Genomic DNA, 25,088 nt, shown 5'->3' with positions numbered 1-25,088 from the left:
TAATAAATGCGCTAAGCAGCTTCCGGGTTGTTACAACTTCCGTTCAGTTGTAACCGGTGACGTCACAGCACACCTCTTGCCATGTTAACCCTCAACACACCACTCCTCAACACACACTCCTCTCACCTTTCACTATCTCCACTAATGTCCACTCGCAGGATTTCAGAATACTCAAGATGGCATGGCCGCAAGAACATGTCGCCGGCATGGACAACGTCGGGATCCAGGATGGCACCGGCGGAAGAAGATGTCGGGGATCGTGGAGCAGCGACGATGACGGTGTGAGTATGAGAGAGGAAGTGAGAGAAAGGGTCGTATGTGGAGTGAAAGAGTGAGTGGACGTGAGTGGAGATGGTGAAAGGTGAGAGGAGTGTGTGTTGAGGCGGTGTGGTGTGTTGAGGACTGTGTGTTGAGGGTTCACATCGCAAGAGGTGTGTCACTATCCTCCTGATGCGATAGCATCGGGCCTTAATCTACTATAATAAATGCGCTAAGCAGCTTCCGGGTTGTAACAACTTCCGTCCAGTTGTAACCGGTGACGTCACAGCACACCTCTTGCCATGTTAACCCTCAACACACCACTCCTCAACACACACTCCTCTCACCTTTCACTATCTCCACTAATGTCCACTCGCAGGATTTCAGAACACTCAAGATGGCATGGCCGCAAGAACATGTCGCCGGCATGGACAATGTCGGGATCCAGGATGGCGCCGGCGGAAGATGTCGGGGATCGTGGAGCAGCGACGATGACGGTGTGAGTATGAGAGACGGAGTGAGAGAAAGGGTCGTATGTGGAGTGAAAGAGTGAGTGAACGTGAGTGGAGATGGTGAAAGGTGAGAGGAGTGTGTGTTGAGGCGGTGTGGTGTGTTGAGGAGGTGTGTGTGTGTGTATTGAGGGTTAACATGGCAAGAGGTGTGTCACTATCCTCTCGATGCGATAGCATCGGGCCTTAATCTAGTATAATAAATGCGCTAAGCAGCTTCCGGGTTGTAACAACTTCCGTCCAGTTGTAACTGGTGACTTCACAGCACACCTCTTGCCATGTTAACCCTCAACACACCACTCCTCAACACACACTCCTCTCACCTTTCACTATCTCCACTCGCAGGATTTCAGAATACTCAAGATGGCATGGCCGCAAGAACATGTCGCCGGCGTGGACAACGTCGGGATCCAGGATGGCGCCAGCGGAAGATGTCGGGGGATCATGGAGCAGCGACGATGACAGTGTGAGTATGAGAGACGGAGTGAGAGAAAGGGTCGTATGTGGAGTGAAAGAGTGAGTGGATGTGAGTGGAGATGGTGAAAGGTGAGAGGAGTGTATGTTGAGGTGTGTGTGTATTGAGGGTTAAAATGGCAAGAGGTGTGTCACTATCCTCTCGATGCGATAGCATCGGGCCTTAATCTAGTATGTCAGATGAGGCCAGTATACCGACCTTACAGACTGCACTATCATCCTCCTGTATGCCGTACATAGGCAGAGAGTGCGGTCTGTACAGAGGCCGACACTCAGTATGTCTTATAGGGGGCCTAATAGGAGGCCGACACTCAGTGTTTTATAGGGGGCCTAATAGGAGGCAGATAGTCTGTATGTGTTATAGGGGGCCTAATAGGAGGACGACACTCTCTTATAGGGGGCGTAATAGGAGGCCGACAGTCTGCATGTCATATACGAGGCCAATATGCCGTACATACCGCAATATCGGCATCCTATATACTGTACATACTTTCTATAAGAGGCTGAGAGTGCGGTCTGTATGTGATATAGGATGCCAAGAGTGCAGTGTGTACGATAAATAGGAGGCTGAGAGTGTTCTCTTTTGCACATTGTACAGCTTGCTAAATGGCACACGTTTTAGTGGGAGAGGCCAAAAAATGAACACATAATAAAACCATTTAGGGTAGCCATGGGGTGGGCCCTAGGCACCCCAGTCCGACCCTGAATCAGACCATGTTCCTGTATGGTCAGACACAGTCATTACACAGTACACAGCAGGGGCACATTTATTAGATTATCTCAGCACAGGAACATTTTATTTAAACACATCCAATTGTGGAAATTATTCCAGAATCTATTGATTAAAATGAACTTTTGTTTGTGGGAAAACCCCTGTAGAGGCTTTTTTTTTCCTGAGATTGTATGCTATCCCTTATTCATGGACCTCCCTCCATTTAGAAGTGTATTCTTTTGATCAGTAGGGTACTAGGGTCCCAGCAGTCGGACCCCCAGCGATCAGGAGTCACCATGTGGATAGGGGGGTTGCATACATTCTCACTACATAGTTTTTTTTGTTGTTCTGGTAGGTGTCCTAAGTGACAGAACAGTAAGGGGTATGTTCACACATGGTGCTTTATTTCCTTTGCAAAAATGCTTCGTTTTACAGTACCAATAACGTGAGATGTGAAAAACTTCTGCACGTTCTTGTTTTTTTTTTTTTATCTTTGTATTTTTCTAAAATTGCAGCATGTCAGTGCTTTCAGGATTTTTGTTTTTTTTTTCCTTATGTCGAAAAACACTGCAAAACATCACGTGACGTGAACATACCCATGCGCCCTGCCGATACTTTGTGGGGTGACTCCGCTAACACCATGATTTATCAGGGGTACTCTGACTGTCCATTAAAAGCAGTGTGAAGCCTGGTTGATGAATTCAGCATATATGGAACCCCACACTTGTTTCTACGTTATACACAGTACGCAGCGCAGAAGCCACGAACAGAGGAGCCGGACTGTAAGGCCTGTGACGGGAGCAGCCTGACACGGGTTCCCGCCCTATTTAAGACTTGCTCACACACATCGCACCGGCAGGGGGCGCATCCACTGCTCAGCACACAGTCACCGTAAACCCCCGCCCTGGTAATTCCTCTCCCGACAGTCAGCGCGTTTGAGGCGCATGCGCAGTAGGTCTCATTGGCCGGCTGTGCGGACCCTGTTGATCTGCTGTCTGTACGTGTAGTGGTAAGTGCAAAGCCTATATGGTCCGGGCCTGTCACCATGCGTGACGTCACACTGAGGGGCACCCACTGCTGACTGTGTGAGGAAGAGGCGCCGCCGGTATCGTGCAGTGTAGCAGAGCTGGGGCTGTGCTGGCTACTGCTGCCTTCCCTAAAGGGCTCTCTGCTCATGTTTGGTAGTTGTCCTCTCTTCACAGGCTAGGGGCTAACTTCCCTACCGTTGAGGGTCCGCTACAAGGAATGGACACAGACTGCCGAGGGCAATGTGCAGGTAGTTGCGCCCTCTGCAGTCCAAATCTCATATAGTGCTGTGGAAGTTGCCCCCTTTCCCATAGGGCCCTTGAGCCACTGCCCAGGTTGCACCAAGGTATGTGTGCCCCCTGCTGATCACAAAAACCAAGACCCTTCTGAGTGGACCGGTGGTTGATCATGTGTTGCGTCCATTCAGTCACATGGGATGGCCAAGCACAGCACTTGTCTGGTCTTTGGATGGAGCGGCATTGTGGTTGACTACCGGAGTCTCCATACATACAGGGCCCTGGTACTCAGAAGCAGTGGGTGTCCCAGCTTTTGGACCCCAATGATTGGGAAGTTATTTCTTATCCCATAAGTAGGGATAACTTCCATATTTAGTGCCATAATGTGGCCAGCTCAGCTCTGCTACATTGTTCTATTTTACCAGCTGTGTACTTAATATTACCGTTGCCAGAACTTGTCAGGTCCCTCATGCCTTCCAGCCCAGCAGAATTCTTATATGTATTACTAAACTACCTGCTTATCCGGCCCTTTATAGTGTTGGTCACTTATATCCATGTTTAAAAGGAATCTGTCACCCTATCTAAGCTGCCGACACCGACATAGGGGGCTTATCTACAGCATTCTGTAATGCTGTAGATAAGCCCCTGATGTAACCTGAAAGAGAAGAAAAAGGAGTTAGATTATACTCACCGGGGGGGGGGGTCCGGTCTTGGTCCGATGGGTGTCGCCGTCCCGTCCGGCGCCTTCCATCTTCTAACGGTGACGTCCTCTTCTTTGCTGCCTGTCATGGCTCCTGCGCAGGCGCACTGTTCTGCCCTGTTGAGGGCAGAGCAGAATACTGCAGTGCGCAAGCAGCGGACCTCTCCCGGTGTCTGCGCACTGCAGTATTCTGCTCTACCCTCAACAGGGCAGAGCAGTGCACAGGAGCCACGACAGGCAGTAAAGAAGAGGACGTCACCGTTAGAAGATGGAAGGCGCCGGACGGGACGGCGACACCCATCGGACCGAATGCCAGGGTGAGTATAATCTAAGGGTCCTGTCGCACCAGTGATCCCGCACCAGCGCGTCACTTAGTTACCTGCTGTGTACCTTGGATACCAGCTCCCAGCGCGAGCATGCAGGTATCCAAGGTACACAGCGGGTAACTAAGCGACACGCTCGCTTAGTTACCCGATATTTACCTTGGATACCAGCTCCCAGCGTCTGCTTACAGCGCTGGGAGCTTGCTAATCGTTGCTCTCCCGCTGCCACACGCAGCTATGCGTGCTGGCCAGCGGGAGACAGACTATCAAAAAATGGCCCAGGACATTCCTGCACGGTCAGCGATACCCGGCGGGGGTCGGTCGCTGATGCATGTCACACACAGCGAGATCACTGGTGAGATCGCTGTTGCATCACAAAATCAGCGATCTCACTGTGTGTGACGGGGCCTTAACGCTTTTTTTTTCTTATCTTTCAGGATAGATGAGGGGGGGGGGCTTATCTACAGGATTACAGAATGCTGTAGATAAGCCCCTGATGTCGGTGCCGGCAGCTGATAGGCAAAAAATAGGGTGACAGGTTCCCATTAAAAAAAAGTATTCATAATCTCCACTTTTCCTACGCTAATTGGGCCTTTGACTAGTAAATGGGGCGTTTCCCCAGACTAGTCAGCCCTCTCTGTATGTTATCACGCCTCTGTGGCTGTGATGGCTTGATTTGATCCAAAAAAAAGTGACACCGCACCAGACAGCAATTATCACTTATGCAAAACTTTGTGTGAACACTATATGGTAGATAATAATACGGTGGTGCTGTGCTTCCTGGATTAGGACAATATATAAAAAACTGCATAGAAAGAAGCAGCACTCACCTGGACCCATAGAAGCATTGGTATGACACAAAAAAGCCATTGTCCTTCACTCTCCCTGCGTACCATGCTATGTCACTTGCCATGGAATAAAGGACTATATTTAAGGAATGGTGAGTGCCACTTCTTTCCTTGCTCTGCCTTTTATACATTTTGATAATTTTATTTCTATAGCGCCGACATATTCCGCAGCACTTTACATTTTAGAGGGGACTTGTACAGACAATAGACATTACAGCATATCAATAGACACACATCAAAACAGATACCAAGAGGAATGAGGGTCCTGCTCACAAGCTTACAATCTGAGGAAAAGGGGTGACAGGGAAGGTGGATGGTAACAATTGCTTTCATTGTTGAGACCAGCCATAATGTAATAAATAGAGTGTTCATGTAATGCTGCATGAACCCGTTAACAGTCTAAATATGTAGCAGTACAGACACAGAGGGCTATTAAATGCATAAAGCTTGTGAGAACATGATGCGAGGAACCTGGTTATGGTAAAAAATTTTGAGTGGGCCACACAGGGGTAGTTAGGTTAATTCGTTGAGGCGGTAGGCCATTCTGAACAAATGCAGTTTAGGGCACGCTTAAAACACTGGGAATTGGGGATTAATCGCATTATCCTGGGTAGTGCATTCCAAAGAATTGGCGCAGCACATGAAAAGTCTTTGAGACGGGAGTGGGAGGTTCTGATTGAGGATGTTAACCTCAGGTCATCAGCAGAACGGAGAGCACGGGTAGGGTGATACTGAGACGAGGGAGGAGATGTAGGGTGGTGCTGAGCCGTGGAGAGCTTTGTGGGTGAAGGTAATAAGTTTATACTGGATTTTGGCGTGGATGGATAACCAGAGTAAGGACTGGCACAAGGTAGAGGCATCGGTGTAACGATGCCTCTACCTTGTGATAACATGATTTGTTAGAGCCTGCCTTATTGCCAGGTCCTTGCATATATTGTGCATGCGTCCGGCTCTGTTCGGCAAAGATATTGTGCCTCTGAAGCTGTGTGTACATTTCCCGGCTTCAAAGGCACAATGCTCATGACCAAAAGTGCAGAAGATGTACGTTGGCCGTCTTCTGCACTTCCAGTCATGTGCAGAGCTTCAGGGTCACAATGATGCTGCTGAATAAAACCAAACGCATGTGCGAGATTTGCAGGGACCTGGAAATGACACCGGCTCTTGTAAGTCACATTATCACGTGGGGCAAGGGTGTGATAACAAGCACAGAGGGTTGACTAGTCTAGGGAAAATAACGAACCATCGACTAGTCAAAGTCCTAATTAGCATAAGAAAAATGGAGCATATAAATTTTTTTAACCATGGATTTAAGTGACTAATATTATAAAGGGCTGGTTAGGCCTGGGTTTTAGTAATACAAATGCTGCTGGGTTGGAGGGCATGGGGAACATGACAGGTTCCCTGTAATAGGGTTGTCCAGTCAAAATCGTGTGTGTGACTACAGACTTATGAATCCCCCCCCAACGTAAGCTTTGTGCTCGGCGGGGATTTGCCAGTTTCTGAGCTGGGACCAGAGGGTGGATATGTACGTGTTATACGTACTCCCGGCCAGTGGGTGCGGCCTTCCTCCATACGCTTGTATGCACTATACAAGTGGCTTCGCCCCATACATACCCTCCGGTCTTGTCTCAGAAACTGCTGAATCGCCACAGCTGACAGCACTGCAGACTTACCGATTTGGACTTGACAAACCTTTTAAGGGTGTTTTTTTTTTTTTTTTTTTTTTTTTTTTTTTTTATTCCTAAAAATAATGTAGAGACGATGAAAAAACCCAAGCTCAGAACTTTCATTCACTGTCCCCAGATCTACGTCCCTGTCTACTCATTTGACAGCTGCAACCAACCATGTGTATACATATTGGGACCAGTGATTGTGGGTCTACATGACCTCATCTCTGCAGATAAAGGACTACCTGCTGGTAGCTCCTGTACATGTAACAGGTACTGATGGCCTTTTGATATTTTGTAGTCTCTTATGACTATGGAAAAGCCTTTTATAATACAGTTGCCATTGTAACAGACAGGAAATGATGCCATCATCCAGGTGTAGACATCTCATCTTACTGTCTCAATTGTCACTAGCACAATCTGCTACAATCTGCTTTTCATTCAAAAACTTGCATGTTTGTTATATTCACATATTTTATAAGCTGAATCTCAATTAGCAGATAATGTGCTATAGAAAAGGTGCGCATAGGTTCAACTGTCATGGCCAAAGCCATGGACTAAACACCATAGGATATATCCTGCAACTGAGTCTGCACTTTTAAAATGCAAAACTTCTGCATTGTCACTACATTCCCTATAAAAGTCCTAGAACTGAAGGGACTCTGGTTCTTCTTGTTGTTCTGCACTGCTTACATAGCTCCTTTAATTCCATAGCACTTTGCTGACATTATCTTCCGTGTCCCCATTGGGGCTCACAATCTACATCTGCTATCAGTTTTTGCAGTGTGGTAGGAAACCCACACAAACACAGGGAGAACATACAAACTCCTTGCAGATGTTGTGGGATTTGAAACCAAGAACTCAGTGGTGCAAAGCCACCATGCTTTTTACTTATGTAAAAATAGCTTAACCCTTTACCACCCTGTGATGGATTTATCCGTCATAAACAGGTGCTCCTTTCTTCATCACAACGGATGTATTTATCATATTCATCTGGTGAGTATGGCCTGGCTGTCACATACAGCCAGGCGTAACGGGAGTTGCCTTCAATCAATGCTTACAAGTTTAGGGCTCTTTCACACGCCCTGATATTTCCGGTAATGAAAATAACAGTACCGGAGATATCCTTGTCCGTGTGTTTCATACTTGTGGCAACAGTGTGCCGCATTAGTATCACATGTACCAGCGCCTGAGAAAAACCGGCACAGTTTGCACTGTTCTCAGGTGCCGGGTGGTCAAGACTGCTCACATCATTGTCCCTTGCTCTGCCTGCGATCGGTGTGAGCAGGGGACAATATTGAGAGTTGTACTCAAACGTAAAATTAAGAATAAAACTCCTAATCTTTGAAGTCATTGCCCCCTGTAAACAAAAATAAAAAACAATATCCCTCACCTGTCTGAAGTTGAAAGAATCCAGAGTGTGCTATGCCGTAATTCATGTGTGCGACATTTTCTCATCAAAATTAGTGGTTGCCGGAGGCGACTGCTCACGCTGAAGAGTTGGCAAGAATGACTCACTTCAGCCAGACCGGGCCTTATGATGAACTGTGGTGACCGCAATGAGATCACAGCTAGCACCCGTGAGAGAGTCTTGCAGTGCAATGCTGAGCTCAGTGAGTTCACTGTAGTTCTTTGTGAGGTATTTAATCACTATAGCCCTCTATTCATAAACTATTAAACAAAATTCATAAAATAAAAGATACTGTATACACATGGTTACACGGACAAAAAGATTCAGATACATAGAAGAAACAGTAAAATGTGTTAAAAGGAATCTAAATATGCAAAATACCGCTTCAGATTGCCCCCTATTGGAAGTATCAATCCTAAAAGTCACTATCAACCCTTTAACGAGCCTTGCAATATGACATAGGATAAAAAGCCAAACAATTTGCAAACACATGGTCAGTGCAAAACATGGTCAGTGCAAAACATGAGATCTGATTTGGCTATATTTAATTTCCCATCTAATGTTGTTGCTATTAGAGATGGGCAGACACCTTGAATGGGGGCCCAAACATCCAGTGTTTGCCATGCTGACATGTGCATGGCAGCGAGGCAAACTCCGCTTCTGATTGATGGTGAAATCATCCCCGCTGGTCAGAGAGCTGCAGTTCCCACGCTGTCAAGACAGTGTGAGCATTCAGCGGATGGGAACACTGTTCCCATCATCCGACACCTGCTGCCGCTAATAACAGCGAGACCAGGAACGGCTGATGGGTGTATTCATTAGCCGGCTCCTGCTCTGTAAATAAATAAAAAAAAAAAAAAAAAAAAAAAAAATCTGCTTGGGTTCCCCTATATTTTCGCTTGCCAGCCAGGCAAAACTCACAGCTGGGGGTAACCCTCAGCTGTCAACTTCAACAAGGCGGGTTATAAAGAATGGGGGATCCCCCCCATTTTGACAAGCAGCCTTGCTAAAGCTGACAGCTGGGGGCTTGTATTCTCAGGCTGGTAAGGGGTTGCCCCCCACCAGCTTAAAAATAGCAGCCTGCCGCTGTCCAAAAAAGCACATCTATTAGATGCAACAATTCTGGCGCTTTGCCCACTCTTCAAACTTGCCCTGTAGCGGTGGCAAGTGAGGTTAATATTTGTGGGGTTGATGTCTCCTTTGTATTGTCAGGTGACATCAAGCCCACAATGGAGAGGCGTCAGTGAGACACTGATCCATTACTAATCCTATAGTTATATGGTAAATAATTACACAGCTAGAATAAAGTCCTTTATTAGAAATAAAACAAAACACACTTTTACTTTATTTAAAAATAACAAATACAGTTATACTCACCAAACGCCTTAATCCACTGAAGCCCTCGTTCTCCTGTAATAAACCAAAAATAAAAAAACAACAATATCCCTCACCTCTCCGTCATTCTGTCCCACACCGTAATCAATGTCTGGGGGAAATACAGTTTTCAACGTGGACGGTGCCAAGATGCGACCGTTCAGGCTGAGTATCACGGGTGACTGAACTGCTGTGAGTGCAGCCTCAGTGACCGGCGGCGACGTCATCTAGGTTACCTCTGGTCACTATGGCTGCGTTCCCTGCCGGGCTGAACTGCCGTGACCTCTGTGAGATCCTTGCTAGCACCGTGAGTGTTCTATCAGTTTTTTTTTTCTTTGCAGCTTCTATTAATCATCTACAAGACCGTGTAAAGTTTCCTATGTTAGGCTGTAGTCACAGCTGCGTTTTACAGTACCAGCAAAGTTTGAGATTTCAGAAGTCTCCTGCACACACATTGGTTTTATTTTGTGTTTTTTTGTAGGGCACTAAACTTTCTCAGCATGCACAAAAGACAACAAAAAAAAGCAGCAAAACCTGTTTTTTTGCTGCTGGTTTGCCTGCAGAAAGGCAGCAAAAATGCATCTTATGAACATAACCTTACAAAATTGCAATCTAACCATAAAAAAGTTAGATTTTTTTTTTTTTTTTTTTTGGGAGGTGGGGGTGAGTTGGAGGTGCAGCACTTAAACACAAATTATACTCATGTGAGCCTACCCTGACATTTACAACTTAATCTGTAGATACATGTCAGTTAATGACAGAAAACCACTTTAACGGCCCCTTCAAATAGTATAAAATAGACATCCTGGAATTAAAAAAACAAAATGTATTCTAAAAAGATGGGGGGCTGGAACCTAACAAAGAACTTTTAGCGTTTACTGTGTTTATTTTAAAAGACAGTAAAAAAAAAATGCCTGATACTATAAAATCTATAGCAAATACTGAAATGTGTACACGCACAGCATTTTGGCTTTATATTTTGTGTTTTTGGCGTCATTGCTATATTTTTGTAGTTTTAATTTTTTTTTAACGTCTATTCTTTTTAATTTCTTTTTAGAAATAATGCTGCCATCATGTCGGTGGATTCAATGCTCTGTGATCGTATTGCAATTGCCAAAGAATTAATAAAAAGAGCAGAAGTTCTCTCGAAGTCTCGCGCTGGAGGTGTCGAAGGTGGAGCAAAACTATGCAGCAAGCTAAGGGCTGAACTGAAGTTCTTGCAAAAAGTGGAGACTGGGAAAGTAGCCATTAAGGAGTCTCACTTAAAGAGCACTAATCTCACTCATCTACAAGCCATTATCGAGTCAGCCGAGAGTCTAGAAGATGTGGTCAGTGTTCTCCATGTTTTCAGTTACAGTAACCAGTTTGGAGAGAAGCAAACGCTAGTGGTTGATGTGGTTGCCAATGGTGGGCACACATGGGTTAAAGCCATAGGGAGAAAGGCAGAGGCTCTTCATAATATATGGATTGGACGTGGCCAATATGGCGATAAAAGCATAATTGAACAGGCAGAGGATTACCTGCAAGCGAGCCGCCAGCAGCCTGTGCAATATAGCAGTCCTCATATCATATTTGCCTTTTATAACAGTGTCTCCAAACCTATGGCTGAGAAGCTAAAAGAGATGAAAATATCTGTACGTGGAGATATTGTCGCTGTCGCTCTCGGGATTGCTCAAGAAGTAAATGATCTAAGCTGTAGTGAATCAGATGGGGAGGAAGAGGATGACTCTGAGCTTCTGCATATTGGAAAGGTAGATAGAGACAATATAGTTGCCAGTGTGGCTTTCCCTAGAGAGATTAAGGTTGAAGTCTGCAACCGGGTGAACTTAGACATCACAACATTAATTACCTACGTATCTGCTCTTAGCCATGGGGGCTGCCATTTTATATTTAAACAGAAGGTATTGACAGAGCAGGCAGCACAGGAAAGACAAGAAAAAGTGTTACCTTTGCTGGACTCCTTCATGGAGGGCAAGGAGCTTTTTGCCTGTGAATGTGCCGTCAAAGACTTCCAATCCATATTGAAGACTTTAGGTGGAGCATATGAGAGAGAACGAGCTGCGTCACTCATACGGAGAATTAATGTAGTCCCCGATCAACCATCTGAGCGTGCCTTGAAACTTGCTGCTAGCTCTAAAGTTAACAACCGTTCAGTCTCCATATTTGGGACTGGGGACACTTTACGTGCTGTCACAATGACTGCTAATAGTGGCTTTGTAAGAGCAGCCAATAACCAGGGTGTTAAATTTAGTGTGTTCATTCACCAACCTCGAGCACTTACCGAGAGCAAAGAGTCTTCTGCAAGTCCTATACCAAAGAATCACGTGTCTTCTGACCTCCACTGACCTCAGGCAAAGTTGTATGTCAGGATCTCATTAGACTGTTTTGTCTTTTTCAAAAGAGGAAATTCCTAATGTTCTGTATAATGTATCCCATAATGTAGCTTCATAAGCATGTCATATGCAGAAACATGTTCAATAAAGACTTGAAGCTATGCACTTTAGCCACACTTGGCCTTCGAGTAGTTTACATTTCTTAAAGGGAAGTGCTGGGCTTTGGCAAGGTTCTTTGTTTACAATCAATGGGCACTTTTTATACACTGTGAGAGAGGTTTCACTATTTTTTTTTTTTTTTTTTTTTATTTTCAAGGTCACTGCTTGCAATTGACCTTCATTGAGTTTCTCCCAAAGGGGCAACACTGGCTCAGAGGTTAGCAGTGTAGCGATGCAACACTGGGGTCCTGGGTTCAAGGGCAATATCTGCAAGAATTTTGTATGTTGTGCACATGTGTGTGTTTCTGCCCATACTTCAAAGACACACTTGTAGGTAAAGTAGTTTGTGAGCCCCAGTGGGGACAGTGATGATAATATCCGTAAAGTGCTGTGGAATTAATGGTGCTATATAAGTGAGTCAAATAAGTAAAGGATGTTCTGGATGTGTGATCAAGGGCCCATTAAAACCGAGCTCTCATTTCTGTACTGTTGCTGTTAGTGCTGGGTGCTTAGATGGGCATCACTGGAGCAAAACATATGTTCTTTACTCTGGGAGTTAACGGTGTAATTTTCCATTCGGTTTCTGCATGCAGAGATATTGAAAACAAAAACATTTACACACAGTATATAAAATTGCAGACTTGCTTTTCATCAGAAACCTAAACAAAAAAAGTGATTTGTATGGTATTGTATTGTGTTTTCGTGCCACCTGCAGGAAGATGAAGTGGAGCTGTTCCCATCACCTATTTTCAGTGTATTATAATGTTGCTCACTGATAACTAGAGAGAAGACTGGTGACACAGACTCTAATATATATAGAGCACAAGCTGAAAAGTGATGTCTAAAACACATTGTTAGGTTTCCTTCTTGCGTCAATGATTTTTTTTTTTTCTTCTACACAAGAAAAGATCCAAATTTGTTATGCTACGTCCCCATGGTTAGTAATCGACAGTGCTTTGAGCACAGCACATATCTGCTGCGTCCAAAGTGCTGCCGGTTTTTGAACGCAGGTGATTCCGCATGTGTTCATTGAACCGTGTGGAATCACCGTGTCCAACATTGTATGGGTGAGATTTATTTTGCGGAGACTTGCGTCTCTGCAAGATAAATAGACATGCTGCGGTCTGGAAAGACGCGCTGCATGTCGATCTCCGCAGGGAATCCGCGGGTGTCAGAGCATGCATAGTGGACATGGGATTTCTTAAAATCCCATCCACTATCCTGTAACATCTGTCCGCTGCAGGTTGGATGCTGTGGATGTACGCAGCGTTTACTGACTGTGGGAACATACCCTTGCTGTTTTTGAATTTTGATCAGTGTCATCAGAGTTTGGGCAATGTTAGTTTTTACCATAAATGTTTACTCAGAGCTGCTTCAGTTTTTCTCAGTTATAAGAAAATGATGCTCTCTACAGCTTCTCCTATAAAAATAGTCTGTGAAAACGGTGGCTCATAGATGTCATCCAAGTTTTTTTTGTTTTTTGTTTTTTTTTTTAGAAATTCTTTATTTAAGAAATTTTTAACAATCTGGAAAAAAAAAAAAACAAGAATACATAGCATCTTTTCCATGTCATGTAGAACAAGTTACTATTTGCATGGCCAAATGTATTCAGAAAATAAGCAAAGTTCACTAACAGAGTATAGAGGTGGGGGGGTGGAAGTTGACACTTGGGGAAAGTTGGAGGGTGGGGTTAAGGGTTTCAAAGTGTCCTGCTTAAAATGATGATACAAATTGCGTTTATAGTAGAGAGTATGAAATTCATCTTACAGCATAATTATTTTATATACTGTATACAATTTTATTTGCAATCTTGGGGTACAGGAATGGGGATAAAATTTGCCCCAAGTTATGCAAATTTATATGTAGGAAAATGGGATGAGTCACATATTTTAAGTAAGGGGCAACTACAAAAGGGACTCATTATGTGGCATCACTTCATTGATGATGTGCTTTTCATATGGCAAGGATCTCAAACAGACCTTGAGAAATTAAGTGGAATAAATGATAACTCATGGTTTGGAATTTACCTCCAATATAAGTACATCCAATATTAACTTTTTGGACTTAAATATTTATGTGGAGAATAACACTATCTTTACAATATGTTATAAGGAGGTGGATTGCAACAGTTATATCCATATGGACAGCTGCCACCTCCCTTCATGGCTCCTAACATTCCGAAAAGACAATTCAAGCGTATTAGACGCAATTGTACTAAAGATAGTGATTATGATGTTGAGTCCAATTTTTTTGAAAAAACAATTTGTAGAAAGAGGGTACAAATTATCTTCCCTTGAGCAAGGAAATCAATCTGCAAAAGCCGCATCTAGGAGAGATTTGATTAATGGAACCAAACCGATACATGAACCTTTAAGTATAACACAAGAGATCGGTCGAATGCCCTTTATTACTCAGTATCATAAAAACCATAAAGGATTTACTAAGATAATCCAGAAATATTGGCCCATTCTAAAGAGACAAAATTGTGGGAGAATTATTACCTGCAAAACCAAGATTTGTTTATAGAAAAGCCAAAAACATTGGAAACATTATAACTCCCACTACAAAAATGGGAATGATGAATGGTATCCCCATTTCAAAGGATAATCACTATATTAGTGATGGGGGTTTTACCCCTTGTGGAAATTGCTCATGTTGCACACGCATTAAATGCAAGAGAGTGATCCAGATGACATGTTGGAATGCCGATAAAACTGAGATGTTTTATATTAAAGATAAGATCACTTGCCATTCAATGGGGATTATATACATAGTGAGGTGTTCTTGTGATAAGATTTATGTTGGGGCCACAAAAAGAAGGCTTAACCCCTTAATGTCCAATGACGGACACAGTCCGTCATCAGACATTTCCCCTGCTTTGATGAGGGCTCCGGCGCTGAGCCCGCATCAAAGTCGGGACATGTCAGCTGTTATGAACAGCTGACATGTGCCCGCAATAGGCGCGAGCGGAATCGCCGTCCGCCCGCGCCTATTAACTAGTTAAATGCCGCTGTCAAAGCTGACAGCGGGCATTTAAATAGCATTTCCGGCCGCCGGGCCGGAAATGACCTCATTGCCGACCCCCGTCACGTGATCGGGGGTCGGCGTCATGTTGCCTGGACAACCAGAGGTCTCTATGAGACCTCTATGGTTGTTCCAGGCATATGGCTTTCAGCGCCACCCTGTGGTCGGCGCTGAAAGCACAGCAGAAAATCTGCTACATATGAGCGATCTGCTCATCGCCCATATGTAGCAGAGCCGATCGGGTTGCGCAAGCTTCTAGCCTCCTATGGAGGCTATTGAAGCATGCCAAAAGTAAAAAAAAAAAAAAAAAATGTTTAAAAGTAAAAAAAATTAAAAAAACTAAAAGTTCAAATCACCCCCCTTTTGCCCCAATCAAAATAAAACAGTAAAAAAAAAATCCCACATACACATATTAGGTATCGCCGCGTTCAGAATTGCCCGATCTATCAATAAAAAAAAGCATTAACCCGATCGCTAAACGGCGTAGCGAGAAAAAAATTCAAAACGCCAGAATTACGTTTTTTTAGTCACCAAGACATTGCATTAAAATGCAATAACGGGCGATCAAAAGAACGTATCTGCACAAACGTGGTATCATTAAAAACGTCAGTCCGGCACGGAAAAAATAAGCCCTCACCCGACCCCAGATCATGAAAAATGGAGATGCTACGGGTCTCAGAAAATTGCGCAATTTTTTTTTTTTTTTTAGCAAACTTTGGAATTTTTTTTCACCACTTAGATAAAAGAGGACATAGACATGTTTGGTGTCTATGAACTCGTAATGACCTGGAGAATCATAATGGCAGGTCAGATTGTCAGATTTAGCATCTAGTGAACCTAACAAAAAAGCCAAGCAAAAAACAAATGTGGGATTGCACTTTTTTTGCAATTTCACCGCACTTGGAATTTTTTTCCCGTTTTCGAGTACACGATATGGTAAAACCAATGATGTCATTTAAAAGTACAACTCGTCCCGCAAAAAATAAGCCCTCACATGGCCATATAAACGGAAAAATAAAAAAGTTATGGCTCTGGAAAGAAGGGGAGGGAAAAATGAAAATGTAAAACCAAAAATACCCCTGGTCGTTAAGGGCCGTTTACATTTAGCGACGCACCAGCGATCCGACCCGGTCAGGATCGCTGGTGCATCGCTAGATGATCGCTAGTGAGCTGCCACACAAGAAGATCTCACAGCGATGCAGCAGCAACGCAGCGCACGATACCTTTCACACACAGCGATCCTGACGTCCTCCCGCCCGCGTCCACGCGTCGCTCGTTGTTACAGCAGGAAGCGCCCGACGAGAAATGGAGCCGGACATTCTTGCGTGATCAGCGATGGACAGCGGGGAAGCCGGTCGGAGGTAAGTATCACACATAGCGATATCGCTATATCGTCACAAAATCGGTGACGTTATAGCGATATCGCTATGTGTAAAACCCCCTTTAGGGAGAGGAGAAAAAGAGCATTTGGATAATATCACCAGGGGCTTTTTGGGCCATCCCCTGTCACGCCATTATGCTGAAAGGCATGGCAAGTCATGTGGGAGTACATCGTTTTTCGGAATTCAGACAGTCTAAAAAAATCACAGGGGAGGTGATTATATAAAGAATATGTCCAGAATTGAATCCAAATGGATTTTTATGCTAGATAGCCTGGTCCCAAAGGGGCTTAATCACGAGATTGAATTGTATGCCCTGTAATGAATTTTAGGGAAGTATAGGTCAGGTTTTTTTTGTTCTGCTTTTTTGGATTTTTGATTATATATTTTTTATCAATTTTTAATTAAATAAAATTTAGTATAAAAGTATTCATTTGTTTTATATAAATTATTTCTAAATATAAATTATCTATAATAATAAATGCCCTAAGCAGCTTCCGGTTGTAACAACTTCCGTCCAGTTGTAACCGGTGACGTCACCGCACACCTCTTTCCATGTTAACCCTCAACACACCACTCCTCAACACACACACTCCTCTCACCTTTCACCATCTCCACTCACTCTTTCACTCCACATACGACCCTTTCTCTCACTCCGTCTCTCATACTCACGCCATCATCGCCGCTGCTCCACGATCCCCGACATCTTCCGAGAGGAAAGGTGAGAGGAGTGTGTGTGTTGAGGGTTAACATGGCAAGAGGTGTGATGCTATCGCATCCTCCCGATGCGATAGCATCGGGCCATAATCTAGTTTCTAAATATTTATATATTGTTTTTATGGCATTTTATTGGAGTGAACAAAAATTCGCGTTTAAATAGGGGATTTTAAAGTAGGTTTTAACGAATTACTATAATAAAGGTTTTTTATTATATATTATATGAAGCTCAATGTGGGTGTGTGTGTATGTCCGGGATTGGCATCCGCACCGTCGCAGCTACAGCCACAAAATTTGGCACAGTCACATGTCTCGACCCCGAGAGCGTCATATGCTATGTTGTGAGGTGAAATTTTAACCCTGCGCGTTCCAATTCACCAAACAATTTTACCCCTATCTACATAATGGGGAAAAAGTGAAACGAAAAGTGTTGGAGGCAAATTGACAGCTGCCAGATGTGAACAAGGGGGACTTAAAGAATGAGAGCGATGGCGCCAAACAGTATATACCGTACAGTGGCTAAGGTGGGGCCCTGACATGGGATACTCGCCACACACAGGCATATGAACACACACAAAATGCACTACACACTACCACGTGCTTCAACACATATACGACCCTCAGCACACATTTCACCACACATACACCAACCTCGCCACATAAAAGTCGAAACACAAAAGTCACCACTCAAAACTCGCCACGCTGTCCCAGAGCTGTTTAAAAGATGAAAGCTGAGCTGTGATTGGTTGCTATCAGCAACAGTTTTCTTTGTAGACAGTTGTGGTAACAGGCCTATTATTATCATTTCTATGGTGTTATCGTCCTTCTGTAAAGCTGGAAATAACACAATTTATTACCGTGCCAACACAGACCACCCTCTGACACAGACTGCAGGGGGAGCCCAGTATCACACAGGATAGGATTAGATACACGGCTCAGCAGGCAGTATCACACAGGATAGGATTAGATACACGGCTCAGCAGTCAGTATCACACAGGATAGGATTAGATACATAGCTCAACAGTCAGTATCACACAGGATAGGATTAGATACACGGCTCAGCAGTCCGTATCACACAGGATAGGATTAGATACACGGCTCAGCAGTCAGTATCACACAGGATAGGATTAGATACACGGCTCAGCAGTCAGTATCACACAAAATAGGATTAGATACACGGCTCAGCAGTCAGTATCACAGGATAGGATTAGCTACACGGCTCAGCTGTCAGTATCACACAGGATAGGATTAGATACACGGCTCAGCAGTCAGTATCACACAGGATAGGATTAGATGCATGGTTTTTATGTGCAATATAATCATTATAATTTGTTATAACTAACCACAGTTGGTTACTATGCCCAGGGAACGTCAGGCTCTTCAGCTAGTATGCATATAAAGTTGTTGAGTCCAGGTAAGGAGCCCGGCGATCAGCCTGGACATTGTGGTACAGTAAGGCCGGTTTCACATTAGCGCTTTTTCAGCGCACGCACGGCCGGGGGTAGCTCCGCCCCCGAGCCGGCTCTCTGCCCGGCGTGCCCGCCCCTTGCTTGTAGCGCCGCCTCCTAGCGGACAGCGGCGCCTGCGATCGGCGCACCCTATCTTTAGCATAGGGTGCGCAGATCGTGCGCAGGCCGTGCGCTAGTTGCGCTTTGACCTGCGCTGCGCACTTTTGACGGTGCGCCGTGCGCGCCAAAATCGAACTTTTCGGATTTTGGCGCGCACGGCGCACCATCAAAAGTGCGCAGCGCAGGTCAAAGCGCAACTATCGCACGGCCTGCGCACCCTATGCTAAAGATAGGGTGCGCCGATCGCAGGCGCCGCTGTCCGCTAGGAGGCGGCGCTACAAGCAAGGGGCGGGCACGCCGGGCAGAGAGCCGGCTCGGGGGCGGAGCTACCCCCGGCCGTGCGTGCGCTTAAAAAGCGCTAATGTGAAACCGGCCTAAGTGGCATATGGCCTTAGGCTATTTCGCGCCGGTATTCTGATATTTGGTTTATCTGTACTTTTTTCAGAAATAGAAAAGTAAATTGAATGTCTAAGGCCCCAATCACACATTCAGCATTTGGTCAGTAGTTTACATCAGTATTTGTATGCCAAAACCAGGAGTGGAAAAGTCAGATGAAAAGTGTTTTTCACTCACTCCTAGTTTAGGTTTACAAATATTGATGTCAAATACTGATAGTGTGAATGTAACCTATAACTAATACAAAGGGAAGCACTAGGGCCTCATTGACTATTATGGGGGATGACTAGATTCTGCTATATTTCCTTTTTTTAATAGAAATAAAAGAGCATCAAGCAGAAGTTTTCTTTTCCATCATACAAGTGACACATAATGGAACCCATACTCTCCCCAAAATAATTAATGGGGCCCTGCGGTTTCAATTTGCATTAGTTCTGCAATTATTTGACTTAGGCCGGGGTCAGACTAATATATATATACAGTATATATAGATATATATATATATTTCCAACATGGTTCTCATTATCATGCACTTTCCATTAGGAAGCTATTAAGGATTTTTTCATATGAATAGGACTTTAAGCATTTGCATTTTGTTATGAACAAAAGACAGTGACACGGGGGATTAAAAGGAGACAGCGGTAGTGCAGAGACCAGACCTTGAGAAAGGAGGACGATTCCCCCGAAACGCATCGGAATTGGCCCCTGCACATGTACGTCATTTGCGTCACTGCTTCACCACGCCCCCTGCTCACGACGCTACTACATGGCGCCATCGGCCGAGGCTGACTGCCGTATACTGTAGCCTACCACACGGGGTTTTCACATGCAAATGGTAGGACGCTCCCTACATTGAGCACAGCTTTCTATTGTCATCATTATCCGACATTCACGGACAGATTACAGAGAGTGCACAGACTACATATCAGTAAGTACCCTGTTATTTGGTTCTTTGACAGACTGTGCGTGTGTCCATCAGCGTTCCACTCTATCTAGTGTCAATAGCGCGGCAACTAATTATATACATTCATAGTTTTCAATATGTCATGGGGTGCTGTTTTTAACCCCTAGTACGTCTGACATCAGACGTACTATCCCGTCCATGGGACCCGGGCCCCTATGCCCATGGACGGGATAGTACGTCTAGCGCGATCAGCGGTGCCCACGTGGTGAGCGCCGCTGATCGTGGCTGGGTGTCAGCTGATTATCACAGCTGACACCCGGCACAATGTGTCAGGGGCGGTCACGGACCGCCCCCGACACGTTAACCCCTTGCACACCGCGATCAAACATGATCTCGGTGTACCGGGGGTTAAAGGGAAGCATCGGCAGGGGGGGCTCCCTCCGTGCTTCCCTGAGCCCCCCACGGCAGCGCAATGTGCAGCGCTGCTGCAGGAGTCTCCCTACAGGCCCCCGAATCCAAGATGGCGACGGGGGTCTGCAGGGAGCTGGCTTCCTCAGTGCCTGCAAAGTGCAGGCATGAGGAAGTCTGCAGTAGTGCCTGTGACAGATCGCTGATCTGTCACAGTGATCTGTGATGTGACAGATCAGCCATCTGTCACAGGACAGTGAAGTCCCACCTGGGACTATGTAATAATGTTAAAAAAAAAAAGTGTTAAAATAATTTTAAAAAAATCGCCAAATAAATTAGAAAAAAAAATATTCCCCCAATAAATCCATTTTTTGGAAATAAAAATTAAAAAAAACAATAAAAGTACACATATTAGGTATCGCCGCGTCCGTAACGACCCGCCCTATAAAACTCCCATTAGTTAACCCCTTTAGCGAACCCCTTAAAAAATAAAAAACGAAGCAAAAAATAATGATTTATTATCATACCGCCAAACAAAAATTGTAATAACGCGCGATCAAAAAGATGCATATAAATATCCATGGTAACGCTGAAAACGTTATCTTGTCCCGCAAAAAACGAGCCGCCATACAGCATCATCAGCGAAAAAATAAAAAAGTTATAGCTCGCAGAATAAAGCGATGCAAAAATAATTATTTTTTATATAAAATAGTTTTCATTGCATAAAACCGACAAAACATAAAAAAGACCTAAATGAGGTATCGCTGTAACCGTACTGACCCGAAGAATAAAACCGCCTTATCAATTTTACCGCACGCGCAACGGTGTAAACGCACCCCCCATAAGAAATTCATGAAACGCTGTTTTTTGTTCATTCTGCGTCCCAAAAATCGGAATAAAAAGCGATCAAAAAATGTCACGTGCCCGAAAATGGTACCAATAAAAACGTCAACTCGTCCCGCAAAAAATAAGACCTCACATGACTCGGTGGGTCAAAATACGGAAAAATTATAGCTCAATATGTGGTGATGCAAAAACTATTTTTACAATAAAAAGCGTCTTTTAGCGTGCGACAGCCGCCAAACATAAAAACCCGCCATAAATAGTAAATCAAACCCCCCGTTATCACCCCCTTAGTAAGGGAAAAATAATAAAATTAAAAGAAAATGTATTTATTTCCATTTTCCCATTAGGGTTAGGTCCAGGGTTAGGGCTGAGATTAGGGTTAGGGGTGTGTTGGGGTTAGGGTTGGAGTTATAATTGGGGGGTTTCCACTGTTTGGGCACATCAGGGGCTCTCCAAATGCAACATGGTGTCTGATCTCAATTCCAGCCAATTCTAAGTTGAAAAAGTCAAATGGTACTCCTTCCCTTCCAAGCTCTGCCATGCGCCCAAACAGTGTTTTACCCCCACATGTAGGGTATCAGCCTGCTCAGGACAAATTGCAAAACAACTTTTGGGGTCCAATTTCTCCTGTTACCCTTAGGAAAAAAAAAAATTGGGGGCAAAAATATCATTTTTGTGGAAAAAAATGATTTTATTTTCACGTCCGAGCGTTATAAACTTCTGTGAAGCACTTGGGGGTTCAAAGTGCTCACCACACATCTAGATAAGTTCTGTGGGGGGGTCTAGTGTCCAAAATGGGGTCACTTGTGGGGAGTTTCAATAGCTTAGGTACATCAGGGGCTCTCCAAACGCAAATGACACCCGCAGACCATTCCATCAAAGCCTGCATTCCAAAACGTCACTACTTCCCTTCCGAGCCCCGACGTGTGTCCATACAGTAGTTTTCTACCACATATGGGGTGTCAGCATACTCAGGACAAATTGGACAACAACTTTTGGGGTTCAATTTCTCCTGTTACCCTTGGGAAAATAAAAAATTGGGGACTAATTGATCATGTTTGTGGAAAAAATACAATTTTTTTTATTTTCATGCCCGGGCATTATAAACTTCTGTGAAGCCCTTGGGGGTTCAAAGTGCTCACCACACATCTAGATAAGTTCCTTGGGGGTCTAGTTTCCAAAATGGTGTCATTTGTGGGGGGTTTCCACTGTTTTGGTACATCAGGGGTTTTCCAATCGCGACATGGTGTCCGATCTCAATTCCAGCCAAAAACGTCAAATGGCGCTGCTTCCATTCCGAGCTCTGCCATGTGCCCAAATAGTGGTTTACACCCACATATGGGGTATCAGCGTACTCAGGACAAATTGCACAATAACTTTTAGGTCCTGTTACCCTTGGAAAAATAAAAATTGAGGGTGAAAAGATCATTTTTGTGGAAAAAATATGATTTTTTAATTGTACCGCTGTACGTTATAAACTTCTGTGAAGCCCTTGTGGGTTCAAAGTTCTCACCACTATCTAGATAAGTTCCTTGGGGGGGTCTAGTTTCCAAAATGGTGTCATTTGTGGGGAGTTTCAATAGTTTAGGTACATCAGGGGCTCTCCAAACGCACATGACACCCGCAGACCATTCCATCAAAGTCTGCATTCCAAAACGTCACTACTTCCCTTCCGAGCCCCGACGTGTGCCCATACAATAGTTTTCTCCCACATATGGGGTATCAGTGTACTCAGGACAAATTGGACAACAACTTTTGGGGTCCAATTTCTTCTGTTACCCTTGGGAAAATGAAAAAATTGGGGACTAATTGATCATGTTTGTTGAAAAAATGCGATTTTTTTATTTTCATGCCCTGGCATTATAAACTTCTGTGAAGCCCTTGGGGGTTCAAAGTGCTCACCTCACATCTAGATAAGTTCCTTAGGGGGTCTAGTTTCCAAAATGGGGTCATTTGTGGGGGTTTCCACTGTTTAGGTACATTAGGGGCTCTCCAAAGGCAACATGACACCCGCAGACCATTCCATCAAAGTCTGCATTCCAAAACGTCACTACTTCCCTTCCGAGCCCCGACGTGTGCCCATACAATAGTTTTCTCCCACATATGGGGTATCAGCATACTGAGGACAAATTGGACAACAACGTTTGGGGTCCAATTTCTCCTGGTACCCTTGGGAAAATAAAAAAAATGGTGACTAAAAGATCATGTTTGTGGAAAAAATAAGAATTTTTTATTTTCACGCCCGGGCGTTATAAACTTCTGTGAAGTACTGGGGGGTTCAAAGTGCTCACCACACATCTAGATAAGTTCCTTGGGGGTCTAGTTTCCAAAATGGTGTCATTTGTGGGGGGTTTCCACTGTTTTGGTACATCAGGGGTTTTCCAATCGCGACATGGTGTCCGATCTCAATTCCAGCCAAAAATGTAAAATGGCGCTGCTTCCCTTCCGAGCTCTGCCATGCGCCCAAGTAGTGGTTTACCCCCACATGAGGGGTATCCGCATACTCAGGACAAATTGCACAATAACTTTTAGGGTCCTGTTACCCTTGGGAAAATAAAAATTGGGGTGAAAAGATCATTTTTGTGGAAAAAATATGATTTTTTAATTGTACCGCTGTACGTTATAAACTTCTGTGAAGCCCTTGTGGGTTAAAAGTTCTCACCACATATCTAGATAAGTTCCTTGGTGGGTCTAGTTTCCAAAATGGGGTCACTTGTAGGGGGTTTCCACTGTTTAGGTACATCAGGGGCTCTCCAAACGCGACATGGCGTCCGATCTGAATTCCAGCCAATTTTGCATTGAAAAAGTCAAACGGCGCTCCTTCCATTCTGAGCTCTGCCATGCGCCAAAACAGTCGTTCCCCCCACATATCAGGTATCAGCGTACTCAGGACAAATTACACAATAACTTTTGCAGTCCAATTTCTCCTGTTACCCTTGGTAAAATAAAAAAAATTGAACCTGTAGTATTTTTTTTGTGAAAAAAAGCTAGATGTTCATTTTTTTTTTAAATATTCAAAAAAATTCCTGTGATGCACCTGTGATGGGTTAATAAACTTCTTGAATGTGGTTTTGAGCACCTTGAGGGGTGCAGTTTTTAGAATGGTGTCACTTTTGGGTATTTTCTATCATATAGACCCCTCAAAGTGGCTTCAAATGTGATGTGGTCCGTAAAAATAAAATGGTGTTGCAAAAATGAGAAATCGCTGGTCAATTTTTAACCCTTATAACTTCCTAACAAAAAAAAATTTTGGTTCCCAAATTGTGCTGATGTAAAGTAAACATGTGGGAAATGTTATTTATTAAGGTTTTTATGTGCCATATCTCTATATCTCTGTGATTTAAGGGCATAAAAATTCAAAGTTGGAAAATTGCGAATTTTCCAACATTTTTGCCAAATTTCCGTTTTTTTCACAAACGCAAGTTATTTGAATGAAATTTTACCACTATCATGAAGTACAATACGTCACGAGAAAACAATGTCAGAACCACCGGGATCCATGGAAGCGTTCCAGAGTTATGACCTCATAAAGGGACAGTGGTCAGAATTGTAAAAATTGGCCCGGTCATGAACGTGCAAACCACCCTTGGGGGTGAAGGAGTTAAAATGGTATCACTTTGGGGGTTTTCCAATATATAGGACCTCCAAAGTCATTTCAAACATGGATAGGTTCCTAAAAGTTTTTTGTAAATTTCCTTGAAAAATTGTTACTACATTTTTAAACCTCCTAAAATGTTTTTACAAATGGTGTTGATGTAAAGCAGTCATGAGGGAAATGTTTTTTTATTTAGGTTTTTCTATGGTATGACTATCTGG

At 44.0% G+C, this 25,088-nt stretch overlaps 1 protein-coding gene across 3 annotated transcripts; it reads left to right on the top strand.

The window, feature by feature from the left end:
• The first annotated feature begins 1,214 nt into the window (after positions 1 to 1,214).
• CUNH7orf25 (chromosome unknown C7orf25 homolog) lies at positions 1,215 to 12,047 on the top strand. Of its 3 annotated transcripts, none has more exons than XM_073550022.1 (2): positions 1,215 to 1,233; positions 10,596 to 12,047. In XM_073550022.1, the coding sequence occupies exons 1-2, from the start codon at positions 1,226 to 1,228 to the stop codon at positions 11,881 to 11,883; spliced, it is 1,296 nt and encodes a 431-aa protein (XP_073406123.1). In that variant the 5' UTR covers positions 1,215 to 1,225; the 3' UTR covers positions 11,884 to 12,047. The 3 variants fall into 3 exon arrangements, with proteins under 3 accessions (XP_073406123.1, XP_073406125.1, XP_073406124.1); XM_073550024.1 differs by lacking the exon at positions 1,215 to 1,233 and adding an exon at positions 2,800 to 2,962; XM_073550023.1 differs by lacking the exon at positions 1,215 to 1,233 and adding an exon at positions 3,098 to 3,229.
• The last annotated feature ends 13,041 nt before the right edge of the window (positions 12,048 to 25,088 follow it).

This window comes from Dendrobates tinctorius, unplaced genomic scaffold (assembly GCF_039654945.1).
Source record: "Dendrobates tinctorius isolate UK_male_01 unplaced genomic scaffold, ASM3965494v1 ptg000162l, whole genome shotgun sequence".
Taxonomy (NCBI): domain Eukaryota; kingdom Metazoa; phylum Chordata; class Amphibia; order Anura; family Dendrobatidae; genus Dendrobates; species Dendrobates tinctorius.
The sequence above is the reverse complement of the archived record's forward strand: the minus strand, read 5'-3'. Positions and strand labels throughout refer to the sequence as shown.